Source organism: Diuraphis noxia, unplaced genomic scaffold, assembly GCF_037042655.1.
Source record: "Diuraphis noxia isolate RWA-SAM2 unplaced genomic scaffold, SU_Dnox_SAM2 contig0001, whole genome shotgun sequence".
Taxonomy (NCBI): domain Eukaryota; kingdom Metazoa; phylum Arthropoda; class Insecta; order Hemiptera; family Aphididae; genus Diuraphis; species Diuraphis noxia.
Window position 1 is genome coordinate 72328428 of NW_028301711.1, and position 20506 is coordinate 72348933.

Sequence of the window (20506 nt, forward strand, 5' to 3'; positions counted from 1 at the left end):
ATTTATACTTGTAAGTAATATGTAATTACATTATACAGATCAAAATGGACAATAGTTGTATTAATATCTTTCTTTTTTGCTGGAAGGGGAGGGATAAATATTTCAATCCCTTCTACCACTGACATGATCAATTTACACCACTGCTTACCTATACCTAACGATATAAAATATATTTTAAAATAATTCTTTCAAAATTATTTTGCTTAAATGTCACCATGTCAGTGCTGGTAATAAAATATCGTGTATTTTTAAAATATAATTTATAGTGAATTAAGTATTACCGAGTAGTATCGAAATATTATTAAAATGGCAAGAAATTATCATTTTGTACGTCATTGTGGTTGTCGTTATTTTATCGTATATTCGTATTATTAACATTATAACGTGATACCCACGTGGGCACGTGACCCTGTATCTAAATAGTAAATACCTAACTGTTATGCGACGTAACGAAATTATATTGAATAAAATCTAAACTATGCCTATTGATTAGTATATTTTAAAAACGTCATCACAAAAGTAACCTAATACAGCAGAGAGAATATCTTCGATAATATAATGTCTTTTTAGTAAAATATTGTCTAATAAACATAATATTAGATTACATATAGCGTTTATATATTTATATTATTTTATTATGTTTATATACTTTTATATATTTATATTATTTTATTATGTTTATATACTTTTACGTATTTTTATATTATTATTTATTATATTAACATAGTCATCGTTGCAAGATTTTTTACAAAAAGCATAGAACATTATTTCGAAATACTGTCCTCTTAAAAATCGTTGATTGGATCACGTTTACGGTTTACGTATGCACATAATATAATACGATAAATATATCCAATAGGCGCACACGCTGGGTACATCATATCGTACATAATTAAATATAATTACAAATATAACGATTACATAGTCAAATAATTGTTAATTTTTTATCGTCCGATAGAAAGAGTTGTGCGCGATGACCTACACATTTATCATCAAATCATAGATTTTGATAACTTATCGAGAATTTCTCGACAACAGAAGACGTCTTCATAGAGCGGCGTACATAATACTCTTACGATATACTATATAATAATATAGTATATCACTTGTGTGAAGAAATGAATAGTGTAAAACTTACTAACTACGTCGGCATTAACTGATATCGAAGTATTTTTATTCATGATATTTATAATATCAAGAAAATATAAAGATGAAATCGATGATCACAGTATTATACGGTTACGATTTGCATTCTGTATGAATTTAACATGTAACACAATCGAAATATTATCTTTAATCATTAGAATCCAGAAACATGAAAAATATCTATGATCAAATGATGGGTGGATTATTTGTATATCATTATATTCTCAAAAATTTTAATGGATTTGTATTTGATAACTTGACTATGGAATAGAATAGTGTCAAACTACCAAGTGATGCAACCCACAAAAATGAAATTTTTCAAAATATTGATAGTTTTGTTAAGGGTTGTTCTTAAAGGAATGTTACGTTTTTTGCTAAAATATTTAACGAAAAAATAATAATGAGAGTTATCTCACTTGGAAAAATTTATACCTATAGGCTATAATGTGCTTGATAATAATATCTATATTTGTGACTATAATAATAATATTATTGTAGAATAATATATTATTAATAAATAATACATAATGATAATATTATGTATAATTTAATATTAAATAATATTTAAATTAGTTTGCAATAGTACAGCGTGCCATTACCTCCTAAAAGCTAAGCTTTTACTAGAAATATTGATTATTATTGGTTAAAATAGGTATTTGACCTTTTATGGTCAAATATAATTATGTGATGACGATATTAGGTGCATATATTACCCCAGTAGTATATATTTCTTATCCTCTATAACAAAGGGGTACATTGTACATCGCACCGAGTGGTAAATCGTTTAGAAATTTAGGAAATTTAATGTTCATTAACTACCAACCACAGTTTATCGCCATACGTCAATAATCAAGAAGCAAAAACATTTTTATCATATTATCACAATTTTATATATGATTTCTTATTTATAGAATATAATTGTATATTTGTATGCATTATTCATCACACTTGGTAAAATATTATTGACGTGATCACAGATAATATACAATTATTTATATAATCTGTGATAGGTATTACGTAGTTAACAAAGCAACTACACACTACTCTGCTATATGCCTATATCAACAGTAAATTAAATTTGTATTAATTATGAATCTAAGTATTTTCTTCTTAGTTATTTTGCATTTTAATTACTTTAATTGTTTTTGTTTAAGGAAATTAAATATCTATTACCTGTGTAAGCACCTAACCCAATTAATTTGACTATTTTCAGTTTTGTTTGTGGCTTATGGTTTTATGGATATTTGAATTCATTGTTTTGGATTTAAGTTGACACAATCAGATATTTTTTTTCAAATATTATAATAAAGATGATTCCTTAAATTAATGAGTGTGGAAATCATAAAACCAATTAGTCCTATGTGGAACAACTTCAAGAAAATCAGTCAAATTGAAAACAATTTGAAAAATGCACTTGTTATTTCTCAAGATCCAAAACTAAACAAATACTTTATGATAAGGAAATCTGGAAGTTTGCAAATCTAGGTACTAACTTAACTAGTTAATTTATATTAACTTTGTAACTATTTTAATTGAATATTTAAAATAATCTAATTCTAATCCATCTCCTTGAAAACAATAAGAAACCAGTTTTTTTTAATGTTTTTTTTACCCAAAAAATCCAAATGTCCCGTAAAACTGCAGAGTGTTGAGTATTATTATTACGATTTATTGATAACGAAAATGGAATATTTTAAGTATTATAATAAAAATATTTTTCTTGTCATATTATTTCTTATCAATTATTTATATAAGTTGTACTATCCAGTATTCTACCAAGTTGTTTTATCCTTACCAATAATTAAACTATTAAAGTTAGATACCTACTGAAAAACTGAGTAATTAATTTATATATTACTTAACATATTACGAAAAAAAAGATTTTTAATTTTATATTTTAAACTATATAAAAATAAAACTAACTTCTGACTTTTACTCTAAGATATGTTAATTTTTCATTAAATTAACTAAGCTAGACATTTGGAAAATTTCAGAAACTAACTTATATTTTAGGGGGGACTTGGCAAAAATATGGTGGGGACTTAGTCCCGCCAAGCCCCAAGTATTTGCGCCAATGACTAGGTAGTTGAAAAAAATGACTAACTTACACAGCTTAGAAAATTTGAAATGTATGTATCAAATATGTATGTTCTAGGATACTTTCTGACTTTTGTATCCAAATATAAAATAATTGCTGCTTGCTAGTCATTAATTTTTTCTTATGGTGTCAACAAAGCCATCTAATCTAACCTACCTTGAGAGTCAAAACTCTTGAGTTAAAAATTTTGAATTACTCGTTCTCCCTAATTATTATACAATCATCATAAGTAAAAAAATATTTTAAGTGAATATTATGCATGATTAATTTATACATTGTATGTTATATACATATTTATCTTGATTCTGTTGAGTCTAATTTAATTTTAGGATTTAATTTTGTTGTGTTTCGTTCACAGGAAGTTAAAACATTTTCAAACATAATTGTTTTCAATATTTAGGTCTCGTGTTACATATTAAAACTATTATAATTCATATGTAAAAAAATAAATAAACATTTTAGGACTATTCATTAAAAATGCATAAATATGAAACACGACTGTCGTCATGTAATGTACTAATAACCATCATCAATTTATTATAAACATCTACAAATCGCAAAATATAATGATTGATTTTAATTATTTTTGGTTTCAAAATCAAAATTTTAATAGTAAAATATTATAGTAGACAATTAAACGAATGTTTACATTATTAATTGTTAAACGTAATAAACAAATAATAACAGTAGGGTTCTACATCTTGATGTGTTCATAGATATTTTTCCTAAGGAATTGTATGCTACTATAAATACTTACTTACTATAAAATGTTAAGTACACAAAATTATAGTATATTTGCTTTAAATTCTCAATATTTAATAATAACTACAATATGCATGTAATATATGTAGTTTATATTTTGGGATACATCCAATGGAATAAATCACTACGATATACCTACTGAATCAGTTTTTTAGCCATGAAACTAAAAATAGAGTTACTAGGTATATTTTTTTTTGATTATTATCACATTCAAACAGTTTTATTGTTTTTGTTTATATGCTACAAGTATACATAATTGTAAATATTTTTCTAAAATAGTTTTTGCAGATCGGTGTTGTATACTGTGCCCTAGATTTTGTTTTCCATCGCTCCCTAGAAACCTTAATATGAGACATTCGTTTTACTTAATATTCACCTCGACATTGGAAAATAAAGTGTAAAATTCTATACATAAATATTTTTGGATTCTGACATGTATAATTTTCATCTTTCATAACCATAAATGTATTACATTTACATAGATGTCTGTTTTTTCTTTCTGTCATCAACATTTGGAGTAGGTAGTAAAATTGCTCCGATTTTCGACTTAAAAGCATCTTTTCTGATAGAAAATAAAATCTAGTTAGAGCATTCGAGAGGTTAAAATAAAACATTTTACGCTAATTTTGAAAGAGGAAAGAATTTTGTTATTAAACAACAAAATTGGATAGCAAAAATACTAATAAAATCAAATTTTAAAACAAAAATTAATTTTACAAGAAATAACGATTTATTTACTTCAAAAAATATACGTACTAATTATTCATCCCCGATAAATCCATTGATGTCCATTTCAAATTCAGTTAATTTAGATTTGTTTTTTTGTAATATAATAAATAATATTAAGTCAGAATTTAAAGTAGATTATTTAAATGTATTTTTAATTTTGTTTTTTAATGTTTTTAATTGTTCATTTTAACTGTTAATTCAGTTAAAATTATTATTATACTAAATATATTGTAAACTCTTCTGCGTGTATTATATCTATTCTATAAAATGCTTAAACAATATGTAATCACAAAACTAAATGTTCACCATATTTTTTGTTATACTGCAACTCTATATATTACTATTGTAAATGAATTTATTCCGTAAATAAATAAATAAATAAATGAAACAAATAAGAAATGAAGGAATAATGTAATTTTTACCTTCGCAAAACCAATTTTTGAAAAAATCGATTCTATTATTTTGGTGTGACTAATAAAAAACAAATAACTGTAGACACTTGAAATTATTACCAAATATTTAGATTACCATTTTGTCATAAATGGTAAAATTTTTGAAATGTATTGACTGTTTTGTACTATCTATAACCATGAGAAAATGTTAAAGTTAAGTAAATTATTTTCCAATTAGAAATAATTCATAGAAATTTTTATTTTCTTAGTTAAAAATGTTATTAGAAGATTCTTAACAAGTATATACCTATGCAAAAATAAAAAGTTCACCGAAAGTTACGCTATTTATATACCTACATATAATCATGAGTTATTTTTAATTTTAATCATTTAATTTGATTATGTATATAGGTATACTAGGACGTATCCGCCTAGATCGAACTATACTCCACGAATATAATAATATTGTATATACTTGCTAAATAGATTTGTATATATTTCACGACTAGTAAACTTGTATGTCGACAATGGTATAACGATATAAACGAAAAACAATCCGCAGGCCAAAACAGGATAACTAAAAAACGTATAGTTAGTATGGTAGTCGATGGGTGCTCAAGATATGGCTGTGTTTCTTATGAATCGTTTACAACGTTTCGTAATTGTATTGGGTTCTAAAAAGAAAATAATGCCTCAGAGAATTCATATACTTTATTATACGGCCACTTCACACGACATGTACTTGTATAATCACTGTTAATAAATACTATAGTATAATCGATGGTTTAACCGTCATCAGCCATTGTAGTTCAATACATGCCTGATAATATAAATTGTTTATCGTACATTTATGATATTCGCATAGGGCAAAGCAAAGGCACTAGATTGTATTTAAAAAAAAATTAATTCAGGAAATAGTACATTCACATGTGTCACATTATGAAACAAATAAAGTACAGATGCACAATGCGTTAAATATGTAGGTAATAATATTAGTACTTTTTGTCAACGACATATGATATGTAAACTATCCATTACTTGATTTATGCAAAAACATAAATGCATAATGCATAGTGTGTTTTGATCGTTAGATACAATATAATAGTTATTGATTGGGACCCAATGCTGTGGAGAACAACAAGATGATCCTTTTTTTGAAGTCAACAGGTCTTTACAATTTAATTTAATGATTCACATTTGTTTTTTTTCTTTCTTATATAAATACTTAGAAACCATACTGTTATAACTTATCTTTAATATTGTAATCCCCTTTAAAAAAAAAATTTTTGTAAAAATCTTAAACCATGTAAACATACCACAACTGTAACTAATGGCCATGTAGTTGCCGAGTTTTTATTTGATCAATAAAAAAAAAAAAAAATAGTTATTGACGTTATTGTAGAATGGAAATATTGAAAACATATTTTGGGATAATGTAACGCCGGATTTGCTGCACTCCGGATTTGAATGACAATAACGATCTACAACAATAATATGGCGTCTATATTATGTCGCACACACTGAAACTTTTTCTTTTTAACTACTTTAAGTATAGTTTCGTATAGTAAAATCAGAATATGATTTCACCCCATACCGTTCGATTTTATTTGTGCATAGGTATACCAGCTACAGCTACCAATAATACTATATTATATTATTATTGCGTGTCATGATCTAGTCGTGAGCAGGAAATCGCCCGTTGGCCACTCGCCGTTCTCATTAAAACGAAAAACAAACCGAGTGTCTATGGTTTTATTGTTTGAAGCATAACTACAGCAATATTCAAGGCCGACCCGAACCCGTCTCGAACTCGCTATCTACCACAAACAGACAATAACCATGTCTGTAAGCATATTATGTTGCATACTTAACCATCTATATAAACTTCGAAATGCGTAATAAATAATAATAATATTATGAATACATTAAAATAATAATACGATCACTAAACACAATAATCTCAAAATACTTAAATTAATTATCCTTATCTTTATTCAGTTATTAGAAAAATATAAAAAAATTAAATAATATATTATAACATTTTATTCAAACGAATAAGTAATTTAAAAAAAAAAAAACCTGAACCTTTCCTAAGCTCAATAAACCGTTACTGTTATTTTGAGCAGTTATAATATAGAAACTATTTTTATTTTTTTATTTTTATCAAAGAAGTTATATCTATGGTAATGAAAAACTCAAATCAATAAAGTAAATAACTGTGCATTTTTATTAAAACATAGATTTGTTTTTTGTTGTTTTGATAGTCCGTTTTTAATATGAATAACATTCTAGAAAACAATGAAGATTTACATGAAGAGTTTAAAACTCTTTTGGTTAAAATTGAACCGCACTTTGTCGCGTTAAAATCAAATCTCGGTATTTATAAAGTTTTGTTTTATTTTTAAATCAAAGAATACTATTATCTATATTGTATATAATAATGAGTCATTTATTAATCACTAATGGAAATAAAAGTTTATTTTAGAAAATTAAAAATATTTTCGTAACTATACCAGGGTAACGTAGGTATTTTTTAAATTAGTTTATGCAATGGTTATAGCCATTTACACCCAAAGGCCAAAATGTATTCATAAATACTCATATGATAATATAAGATGATTATTTTAAAAGTAATCACTTATTTAAAAAAAATTTTGAAGAAAAAATAGTATTAACATAATTCTTACTGTGGCTTAAAGCTGTTACAAAAAAAACTTTTAAAAAACAATAAGAGAACATTACTGCTTTGATTCATAAAAAACAAATGTTGTACTAATAGTAGGTAATAGTAGTTTTAATGAACTGAGTACCTATTGGACCTTTACGGGATATTGATTTAACTTCACTCAACCATCTTTTAAACAATTTATAGTTATAACTCATTAACAACTCAATTTTATAAATCAAAGTACTAATATTTTGCTTCAAAAATAATATTAATAATCTGTTGTTTTTAACGACTAAAAATGATTTAAAAAAATGCTTTCAAAAATGTTTATAGTTTTTAATACAACTACCTAGTGTTCTTTGTTATAACCACCAAGGTTACGTACATCAATAACTGTTATAGAAAATAGAACGTGTGCTTTTAAATATAAAATTATTTTGTTAATGTGTATGTATAAAACTGTTTTTAGAGAAATTATTATGCCGAGAATGGTTACACAAGTTATTCAAGACTGGTAAACACGAAGAATCACTTAGAAACGCTTATCTAGCAAAGTTAATTGAGCAACTAAAAAAAGGAGATTTAAAAGAACCGTTTAATAATCTTCCAAAACACAAATCACCTTTGTCACCCTTACCCATACATAATTTGTCTAAGCAGGTGAGGATAATTAATATTTCGAATTTATTGTAAATTTAAAAAAAAAATTTTTTTGTATGATTTTAACTTTTTTGGGGGGGACTATAATTTATTATATTATTATATTGCAAAAACATAGTGGACATTTAAACATATTTTAGTACCTATAATTGTATAATATAACAACTATCCTTAAATTAAATTATTTAATGTTATCGGTTTTCGTTGAACAATAAAAATTATCAGAATACAAAAAAATATTTAACACGATTTTGCAAATAATTTCTTATCTGATTCTATTTTCTATCAGAATATTAGTGTTCGTGATAAAAAACCTATAAAAAAAGTAGAGGAGACTTTGTTTACGGATGTGGTAGATGTCCACAAGACTTTAGATGCTCCAAAATCCACAGAAAATCATGTCCATACTAAAGAAATCAAAACGTTTGTTGACGTTAGTGATAATAAATCGATAAAAACAGAAGAGGAAACTTTGATTACGAATGTGGTAGATGTTCACGAGATTGTTAATGCTCCCAAATCCATGGAAAATCATGTCCATGCTAAAGAAATCAAAACGTACGTTGACATTTGTGATGATAAATCGATAAAAACAGAAGAGGAAACTTTGATTACGGATGTGGTAAATGATCACGAAATTGTTGATGCTCCAAAATCCACGGAAAATCATGAACATACTAATGAAATCAAAGGTAATATCAAAATATTCGGCTAGACTTTATAGGTATTTATATTCTTTATAGTTTATCTGTTTATTTATTAATTGATTTTAAATGTAAAAGTTAAATTGTATAAGCTTTCTGGCTTTAGTTTCTTTTCATAAATAAGTAAACCATAAACGTTGGCCTACCTAAAACCATAAATAATAATTATGTGTAATTCAGTAATTGACCGTAAATTTACGTACTTTTCAGCCTACTATTTAAAAAATAAATTTAAAAAATGTATTGCTTATATAAATTTAATAATAAACTATAAATTTAATAAAAAAAAAGCTTAACGTAAAATCTATACAGTACAAACATATGCTCAAAACACTCGTATAACGTATATTAGTATACAAACGAGTGAAAAATTTGGAGTAACCTATATTATTTAAAGTTTGGCACACATTTTCTCGGTAAAAATATCTTTCGACTTTGCAAAAGTTGATAAATTATAGATAACCTTGTGCTTTTTTGTTATATTCTTTACATATTTAGTGAATGCGAGTTCCAATCAAGTAAAAGAGTTGGATATCAATGAAATTGCAGATGATTTTAAAAAAATACAGGTAAAATAATCAGTTACTTAAATTATTTGTATTTTTATTTTGCAAAGTTTGATTAAACTCACAATATTTGAGCCAAAAACAACATATCATTTATTAAATTTATTAATTATAAATTTTATCTTTAAAATTGTATGCAGCTTTAAAGCAACACATGACTTTCTAGTACTCTAGCGACAGGCTTGACCCTAACTATACAAATTTAATATTTTATCAAGTTTAACTAAAAATTAACTGTGGTATAGTCAAAATTTGAACTTTAAATGCTCATAAAAATAATTATGCCTAGGTATATGTATTGGCTGATTGCTAATATTTTTATAGAATAACTGTAATAAAAATTTATGAGAAAATTTGTATTACATTTTAAAATTTTTTTACAGAACGAATAATTTTTTATTGACATTTTTAGAAGAAAAACTAAATTTAATCAACGACAATCCAAACAAATTTACCAAACAATATTAACACATTTTTATCAAATTCTCATTTATTTATTATGGTTTTTCACGCTTATTTTAAAAAGTAGGTACTAATAGAATGTTCAATGTCGACCTCCCAAAAGTTCTAACTAGATCCAATCAAAGTGACAATTAGAGCATTTTTTTTACAAGAAAAGTTGAGAAATTGTAGTTGCATAACAATTTTCAAATACCTCACTCAAAAGTCTAAAATCATAAAACATTATAAAAATGAAATTATAATTAATTTCCAAGCTCCTCCCCCCTTGAAAAATCGTACATATACCACTATAATGAACACAATTTCTACATTTTTTTCTTTTTAAAAATAACAATATCATCTTATATCTACGGTAGGGTTAAACATAATATAACTTTGACTCATCTATATAAAATCTTAGGTGGCAAGTGCAAATTTTTTTTTGTAATGCACTTTTGAGATGAATTTACAATTACTAAAATACTCACAGATCCATAAAAATGTATTTTCACTAATTTAATATATTTCATACTTTTAATAAGTAATTAATAGGGCTCAGATTTCAATGTATTTTCATATTTTTCCGAATGCTTTATATGATGCTTTCAAAAATACAAAATGTATTTGAAGTACACATGTGCACTATATGTTAACAAAAAAATATTTGTACATTTAAGTGCATTTTTAAACGTTCTTTTGGCATTGTTGATCTTTGTAGGTAATTTTTATCCTAGTAATATTACAAATATATATAACATAGATACACTTATTTTATAATAAAATAAGCTAGTCTGCTTTTTAAATCAAACTATTCACAAATTTATCTTAATAAACAAAGAAATCAGAGGTCAATTCCACCTAATTTGTTTGAAAATATTTTTTATAGTTTTTAGGTTAAGTCGTACATGCATTTTTTAAAAGTGCGTTTGAATCTGAACTCTATTGACTAATTTTATTAAAAAAATATCTATACTATATTATAAATTTTCGAATCCAAACACTTAATATCCATATACGTAATAATAACGTATAACCTATTTAAGATTGAACTTTAACACTATTTAGTAAAAATACACGTGGTATATTAATATATAATATTCAAGTTATTGATTCTATATTTTGTCCATGCTTTTATAGTGGCAGTCGACAGTAGATAAAAGTGAAGGCGGTGATGGGCTGACATTGAATGTTGAGACTAAACTAAAACTAGAATCTGTTGAGAAATTGTCCGATGAATTAAAGGCGAGTGTTTCCATCGTAAAGAATAGGCCATGTGCTTTGATAAGTTTAAAAAATATAACATGTATCTCATAATACTTTGTGTGCAGAAAAAAACCGAACTTCTAGCGGAACAAGTTCGGGAAATTAAGCTGTGCACCGATAAAAACCTCATGAACAACGATCAAATAATTGCACTCAATGCCGAGTTGAACAAGTTAGTTTATGTTCATTATATTATATTCACGCGTATCCTATCGTATCGATCACAAATTAATAATAATATGATATTATTCACTGTGGCTCATCGTGCCTAGATTTAAAAACGACATGGAAAACATGCGCAATCAAGAAGCGGCTGATGAATTGGGTGCGTCGAAGTTACTTAAAAATATTTTGGACAAGACCACTGTACTTGATAGCAAAATTGTATCAGAAATGCATCGTCTGAAAACCATGGTCGAGGACGCGTGTGCGAGTAAAAAAAGCAGTAACTTTGCTATGGAACAATTGAAAGAAGTACATCGCTTGAAAATGGACGAAAATGAAAAATGCAATGCCATGCTGAATAGTAAATTAATGGTCGAAATTTCCCAATTAAAGGAATACGCGATTAAAGTCGAAGAAGAGGCCAAATATAAACATCTCAGCATCGAAAATTATTATGAAGACGATTATAGCAGTACATGATCGATGTTGTGACGTATCTTATTGAAACTTGTTAATTATGTTAATTAATATTTTAGGTAGAAAATAGATAAACGGCTTGTTCACAACAATCTGACGCAATTAACTGATTTAACTAAAACATTTTTTTTTTTTTTTAAGTAAATACATATTTTTTAATAATCTACTTAAGTCTTAAGCCAATAAATTAATCCATCAAATATTTTAATAAAAATATACTTATCATTAGGGTAAAGAACTAAAGAAGTTAAAAGTAAAATAAAATAAAAAACTAAAGTTGACAAAATACGGACGAAAAAAATAAAAATTATATATATTCAAATCCGAATTCAAATTACATTTTGTGACTTCAATAAATCTATTCACATAAGTGTTTATAAAAATAGGTATATTAAATAGTACATTATCTTTATTTTTACACATACATTTAAATTACCTAACAACTACTATCTTCACATAAATTTAATACTGTTGTTAATCGTCGTGAGCCGCGGACCGACATCAATAGTATCGTTGTCTATCAATGACGATCAATTATTAGATGATTATAATATATCATATTAATATGATGCAGGACAGTCATATTTATATAAGTAGGTATTAAAAATAAATATCAAAATAAAATTTCAAGCGGGTTCGGACTCCTTATAGATCTCCTCTTAGATGCGGCCATTAACATCTATCCAAACAGTATGAGCGACGAAGTAAGTATTTAAATTATATTTCGATATTCTGATTTACGGATTTTCAACCAAAAATCACCCTCAAGTTGAATATTAATGCATTTTTCTGCTCTGAAACAAGATGATAGACTCACAAAAAACACCTTTTTAAAATGAATAGGTATTGTAATATCTAACCTATATCTAAACAGTATAATAATATACAATACTGATTACACATTCATCGCACCGTTTGAAATTTAATATTGTTGCTTATCTGTATAGGTACATTGATACAATGATATCGTATTTTTTTTTCTCATCATAAAGAAGAAACCCATGCCCTACACATGAAACGATTAGTTGACAATAACTTATCGATAGGCTGATTGTTCGATAAGTTGTAAACAATGTCATCACCTCCTACACTCTTCACGTGTCGAATTCTTATTATTGAAACGCGTTGAACGTGTACGTTTGTCAATAAATTGTTTCGTTTATGTTACCTACCCTAAAGTTTAAGAGGGTTAATATTCTATACATAGTTATGTAAATGCAAGTATATAACAATAAAAATGTGTATCCATTGATCATATTATCAGATATTTTCCCGTCTATTTAACGCGTCATGATGTCATGAAGTTTTTAAAGTGATATAATACAACGGAATAAAATACTTAGATTAATGGTTTAAAATACAACTAACTATACAATATGTCTTATAAATAAATACAGGGCTTAATAGAAAGACCTGCTGCATATAAAAAAAATACTAGATAGTTAATTTTATGAAAAAAAATATGAAAATATATGGATAATAAATAATTTAAGAAAATATATACTTGTCAGGAAATTACGAAAAAGAATATTTTGAAAAAATTATTAATTTATTAAATTTAAAATTATTTTAGATAGGTACTTACTTGAAAATAATATTGATCCTTATTTTTTTTTTTTATTTTTTTTTTTTAATAAACATTTTTACTATCAACATTTGTCTAAAAATTAGATTTACGAACTAGTTGTTTTTCATTTTTTTTTTCTTTTAAAAAAAGGTATAGTTACTGTACTTCTAACGCTAGCGTCATTTAATTGTTTAAAAATAATGTTTTAGTATTGATTTGAACTAAATTTATTTCATTTGTTGGGACTTTCTGTTACACGAATGTTTATACATTCTATATTAATTTATTTCAGTTGACAATTTCCTCATGCATTACACACATATCTATATAAATATTATTATATATAAACCTTATAGGAATAATATATAATTATTTAATTATTTCAATTATACATATGTTTATGCAGTTTATAAGTATTACCTATAAATAGAAATTACAATTAAAATTTTTTATCTCATACCATAAATATTATATACATTATTACTTAGATTAGAACAATTTAATACATAATAATAGGTGTATAACCATATACATTTATAGATACCTATGTTAAGAATTCACTGTAAGCATTGTCAATTTGTATAACAAATTAGTAGTAATTACAATCACACGCAACTTATGCGATAAACAAAATATACAACAATCTAATGCCACAAAAATATTATCGGTGCATAATAGTTGCCTCCCAAATTATCGTAAATAAAAATTGTATAATATTCAGTATATAGTGCCTCTGATGATCAGGTATTTCATAATTATATACGAGTGACAAGTTGCCACCCAAAAAACAAAAATGTTCTCACTATAGTTGCCTCTCTTATAGAATAGTGTTTAGTGGTTCATAAACTTCACTAAAAATATATACGACATAAATAAATAAATTTGAATACACCTACACAATATATATTGTGTTACAATTATAAAAAAGCGGGAAAATGGATGTCACTCTGCTGTACATTAGGTGGTGGGGTGGACCTCTGACTAGGGTAGATTAGATTTGAATGCAATGATAGGCATCATTGTATACGAAAAACGATTCTGAACGGAGATGATTTGTCAGTCAAGGATATATTATATTAAATATTGTCATATTATATTCTATTTTGAAACAAATATTTTATTTTTCAATTAGGACGCATTTTGCATAAGGAATGGTTAATCAATTTTTCCAAAAACATTGCATAAAGTTATCATAATGCATAATACCTTATATTATCATAGATATACATATACCGGGTTTGAGGATAAATTGTTATCATTACGCGATTTCATAAAAATTTAAAACTCAAACGCTCAAAACATTTTTCCTATAATGATGTTTCAAATTTTCTCTATGGCTATTTGAAGCAAAACTAATGGAAAACTTGATGTTCAATTTTATAACTTTAGATATAAATACAAACAATATTATGAATTTTGAACTACAAAATAATTTGCAAATATTCATGGTTTTGACGAATTTTTGTCAATATTTGAAATTCAAATGCTAATAAAAATTGAATTTGAATTTCCGGTGGGCATTTTTTTTGTGATAAAGATTGACAAATTTGTAAGGAATCTTGTATTAAATTTTCAAACGTTAGATTTAAAAAGAAATTTTTTTATAAATTTCTAGCTTAAAACAATTTGCGAATTTTTGTGATTTTTACGTATTTTGTCAAAATTCAAAATTTGAATGCTTATAAAAAAAATTGTGACTATAAATTTATTTTATTTTTCAACTGCTATTGTAACAATATGTTAAGAGCCTTGTATTTTAAAGATTTTCTACCCAAAAAATAAATTTTTATCGATATTAATTTAAAAAAAACTAATAATGATCGAAAATTGCATATAATACCTATGAATAGTTTAACAGATAAAGATATATTATAGATTCTATAATATATCCTAGTCCTAGACAGATAAACTGTTCCTGCTCAGAATCGTTTTTCGTATACAATGATATAATATCATTGGATTCAAATTTAATTCCATCCATTACAGTAACCCACTTGTAACCTACTGTACAGCAGAGTGACATCCACGACTTACCAGCTTTTTTTTTAACTTTTAGGTTTATGTTTTTCTAAAACAAAAAATTCGAAATTGCATCAGTTGAGAACGGCTAGGCCGATTTGGCTCAAATTTTTTTTAAATGATAGAGAATGTCGGGGAGCGGGTTTATAGCATAAATTAAAGTATAAAAAGTATTAAAGTATTATAATATACTGATAGCATCATCACATTAAATGAATTCAACACACAATATGAACTATGGACCATAAAAGAGATAGAATTTTTAACGGGCTACGAAGTACACGGGTTCAGCTAGTTAAATATAAATAAACTGCAGTATTCTTGATTTTTAGAACTAAGTAATTTTATAGTTATGAGTTTTTTGTAAATTTACATGGTAACTAAGCCTTATTTGTCTTGCAACATTCTAATTTTTTTATCATTGTCAGTTTTTTGAGCCAATATATTTATTTGAATACTATTAAACTTCTACAAAAATTGAAATCTAATAAGAATTATAACAATTAAATCGCTCAAAATTAAATATTATGTTTTGTGAACAAGACAGTTTCAAATACCTGTCGGAAATTACATAGGTACAACAAAACGTTAGTTTTATACTATAATATTTTTTTTTTAGAAACTATTTATATTATCTCTGATTCAATTTTGTTTGATACCACTGATAATCATAATATATTTTTATTATTTTAAAAATGTGTCATCCGGTTTCTGCTAAAACGAAATCTGTAAGCGAATCACATATTTTTAGTTTACAACTGTTTTATTTCAGTTTTCTATAAATACCTAAAAAAAAGTCAAAATATTTTGAAAATTAAATCATGTAAAGAAAATGGACAATCTAAATAACTGGTAATTTTCAAGTATCTACGACTTATACTTTTTGAATAATAACAAATGTTTAAAATCGTTTGAGGATAAATCGTTATCGTTACGCTATTTCATAAAAATTTAAAATTCAAACGCACTTAAAAATTTTCCTATAATGATGCTTCGAGTTTTCATAATAGCTACATGAAGGAAAACTAATGGAAAACTTAGTGTTGTATTTTTTATTCCTTAGTTATAAACACAAAAATTGTTATGATTTTTAAACTTCAAAATTACTTGCAAATTTTCACGTTTTCGACAAATTTCGTAAAAATTTGAACTATACACGCTTATTAAAAAAAATTGTGACTAACGATTTTTAATTTTTTTAGCTACAATTATAAAAATTCATAAGGAACCTTGTATTAAATTTTCAAGTTTTTTTGGTCATCCAAAATTTTTTACTGGCACTTCAAAAAAAAATCGAAAATTTCATTGGTCTATAAAATAACAAAAAAGTCGAAAATTTTTGAAAATTAAACCGTATATAGATAGCACTACCACAGACATTTGGTGAAGTATTTACAGTGATTAGTTTTTGAATTACAACCATATAAAAAAATCGATTTGGTCGAAAACTGGTTTTGCGTAATTTTTCTCAACTGCTATTGTAACAATATGTTAAGAGCCTTGTATTCAATTTTCAAGCTTTTCTGCCTAACAAATACATTTTTAAAGATATTAATTTAAAAAAAACTTATAATGATCGAAAATTTCAAATGCCTATGAATAATTCAACTTAAGCACAAAAATTTGAAAATTGCATGGTGGATAGATATACCTACACAAACATTCAGTGAAAATTTCATGTATCTATGGTCATTCGTTTTAAAGTTACATCAAAAACCAAAATCGATTTTGTCGAAAAATGAGTGTGCGTAAAATTTCCCGTTTTTCCCTTAATTTATTTTTAGTTTGTTTTTCTCGATTATTTAGAAAAGTATTAAGAATTTTGAACTTTTGACCCCCCCAGAGTACCAACTAGATTTTTCAACTGCTATTGTAACAATATGTTTAAAACCTGTATTCAATTTTCAAGATTTTCTACCTAAAAAATAAATTTTTATCGATATTAATTTAAATAAACATATGCCTATGAACAGTTCAACTTAAGTCGAGTATTTTTGAAAATTGCAAGATGAATAGAATATATTTATATATACATTTGGTGAAAATTTCATGTATATATGGTCATTTGTTTTAAAGTTATATCAAAAACCAAAATTGATTTTGTCGAAAATTGATTGTGCGTAAAATTTCCCGTTTTTCCCTAAATTTTTAGTTTGTTTATCCCGAAAATTTTTACTCTTGACCACCCCCCCCCCCTCCCCCCAAAGTACCAACTAGGTTCACTTTCTGATCGAACGAGGTACTGAAGTCAAAAATCGAATCACTTTTACTGCCCCAAAACGTGATGACAGACATAAAAAAAAAAAAAACACATCATGGTAAAATAAATACATTCATCACTTCGCTCAGATTCTAAAATCTATATAAAATAAAAAACATTAAAATACTTATAAGAAAAATCTATACTTGATAAAACAAAATTTTAATCATATTATAGTTTCTCTAATAATATATCTAAATAGATGGAAATATATAAACTATTATTTATATCTTAATTTTAAGTGTCTTATTTAAACCCTTTAAATTACAACCATATAAAAAAATCCATTTGGTCGAAAACTGGTTTTGCGTAAAAAATCCCGTTTTTCTGTAATTTTTTTTTTGTTTTTCTCGATTTTTTTGTAAACTGTTGGAAAATGTTTACTTTTGACCTCTATAATGCACCGAGGATATTCACTTTTACATCGGCAACCACTTCCAAAGTTTGAGATTGAAGCATTATTTCGACTAGTTATGCTGTACACAGACACACAAAAAAAAAAAAAACACACATCATTGTAAAATCAATACATTCATCACTTCGTTCGAATCTAAAACATAGTTTTAGCCTAGCCATAACCATAATATACATTATTTATACAAATGAAACACAGCTATTCAAAATAATATTATTATAATAATTAGTCGAGAACAAAAATCATTCGGTGTTATAATGTTGAACTGTTTAGGAACCACTCGTACATTTATTACCTGCCCATTGTGAGACACCTGTTTGTAGCACTATAGACCCTTTTCGTGAACGATAAAATATTATATGGTACGTCGGAAAGCAATTCGTATATAGCGATACAGCTATTTGCCGGGAGGCAATAATGCGTTTCAAAATTATCTACCTTTTTGACTAAGGGTGGCAACCATCGTATAGTCCAATGTTATTACATTTTACAATACGTTGCAGAGCGCCGTAACAATGCGTACATAATATAACCGAATTGTTAAGATAATATTGTAAATGAAATCACTAGTTATAATTTTTTTACAGTATTTATTTATTGATCCAAAAATACACGATTAAATACTTTTATTTAGTATTTTCCATTTGGTGTACAGTAAAACAATACAGTTATAGGTGCATTTTATACAATATTGATAAAATAATAAAGAGAACGTTACACCTTCATCATGTGATATGTTGTCTTCGTCTTACAAAATATGTAAGGCTTAGCGTACCTAACAGTTTTTCGCGGGAAAGAACGGAGAAGGCTATTACACTGCTACGGTCATAACAATTAACAAACGAAATTTTATGTCAATCAAAAGATAAATCGTTGGCTGTGAGCTATCGTTTTTATTTTCCCAATGTCAGAACTACAAAAACTAATTGTTCAAGCTTAAAAATTTAAAAAATAATGGATTTTGAAACGATAAGAAATTTTTTCGCATAAGTGATATCAAAAAAATAAAACAAATACTTCACAAATAATGGTCTCAACTATATATTATTGTATGCATTAATTCGCAATCTTAAATTCTCACTACAGCCTCTGAGTAATTCATCTATCTCGCGCAAAACAGTTTTTGATGTGTAAGTAGTAAAATTGTAAGACGGAGACATTATAAGCACGCAACTATAGAGTTTTTTTAAAAAAAATAAACGAAGAACAGAAATATCGTGTACCTACATTTCTATCTGGATTATCTTCAATAGGTAGTGAGTGCCTATCATTTTTTTTTCAAACCCAGAAATTCTTCTGAGCAGATGCTGACGAGTGGGTTCTTCTGACACGTGTTTTTTTTTAACGCTGTTATTCTGTAGAAATAATTGATGATTATGTTACATAATACATGGAATTTTTTGAATGAAAAATCATTGTTTATAAACTATGATTAAATTAGCTTATGATTTATGATTAGCTACATTTATCGCTCGTGTTTAGTTTTCTTAAACACATATTTATTTGATACCTTACCAATGCATAAAATAACGATTACAATACGATAATTGTTTTTTATTGCGACTTCCATAGTCATCATAATATATATTCTTTGTTAACACTGATTTTGCAATAATTTTTCAAGGCACTATTAGCAAATTAGTTCAAAGCACGGGGTCTGATGAAAAATATATTTCACAAACTGTATAAGTCTCATCATTACAGTTGTAATAAAAGAATTTATGATTCATATATATAGGTATATAATTGCTATGTAGATTTCACAGAGAAAGATTACATAGGACTAAAAATTTTAAAAAAAAATGCCAACGGCACGCAGTGTTCCCAAGCGGTCACCCATCCAAGTACTACTAACTACGCCCGACGTTGCTTAACTTCAGTGATCGGACGAGAACTGGTGTATTCAACGTGGTATGGTCGTTGGCGACAAAAATGGTTTATCAGACCGGAAATAATAGTATTATATTATTATACCCACCTACCCAGTACCCAGTAATAATATTAGGTATGTAGAATTCAGCGGTTCCCAAACTGTGCTGTGCATTGGGAACACCGTGAACCCTTTCTAAGGACACCGTGGTCTACGGCTTTTAATCCATTTTTAGATTTTCGAAAAATAAATAAGCATATGTTGTATGTGTAATATTTTGAGCCAGACTATAGGCGTCCCTAAT

The 20506-nt window shown here is 26.3% G+C and overlaps 1 protein-coding gene, 1 non-coding gene and 1 pseudogene across 2 annotated transcripts; 1 reads left to right on the forward strand and 2 right to left on the reverse strand.

Annotated features, from left to right (window-relative positions):
• The window catches only part of LOC149061615 (uncharacterized), a 587539-nt pseudogene that overhangs the window by 52277 nt on the left and 514756 nt on the right, over window positions 1-20506 (reverse strand).
• On the forward strand, window positions 7404-12107 carry LOC107170914 (uncharacterized). The gene is made up of 7 exons (XM_089221002.1): window positions 7404-7503; window positions 8265-8455; window positions 8745-9147; window positions 9658-9728; window positions 11304-11408; window positions 11495-11601; window positions 11702-12107. Exons 1-7 carry the CDS (start codon window positions 7404-7406, stop codon window positions 12072-12074), a joined length of 1350 nt encoding a protein of 449 aa, XP_089077128.1. The 3' UTR covers window positions 12075-12107.
• LOC149061619 (5S ribosomal RNA) lies at window positions 20136-20257 on the reverse strand. The gene has a single exon (XR_016190051.1). It is a non-coding gene; the product is annotated as a 5S ribosomal RNA (ribosomal RNA).

What these genes read in the sequence shown, in the direction of transcription:
- LOC107170914 (XM_089221002.1), top strand. Translation starts at nt 7,404, where the DNA reads ATGAATAACATTCTAGAAAACAATGAAGATTTACATGAAGAGTTTAAA. An exon ending in ACATACTAATGAAATCAAAG is followed by an intron (nt 9,148 to 9,657) that starts GTAATATCAAAA and finishes TTACATATTTAG; the next exon opens with TGAATGCGAGTTCCAATCAA. An exon ending in CTCAATGCCGAGTTGAACAA is followed by an intron (nt 11,602 to 11,701) that starts GTTAGTTTATGT and finishes CATCGTGCCTAG; the next exon opens with ATTTAAAAACGACATGGAAA.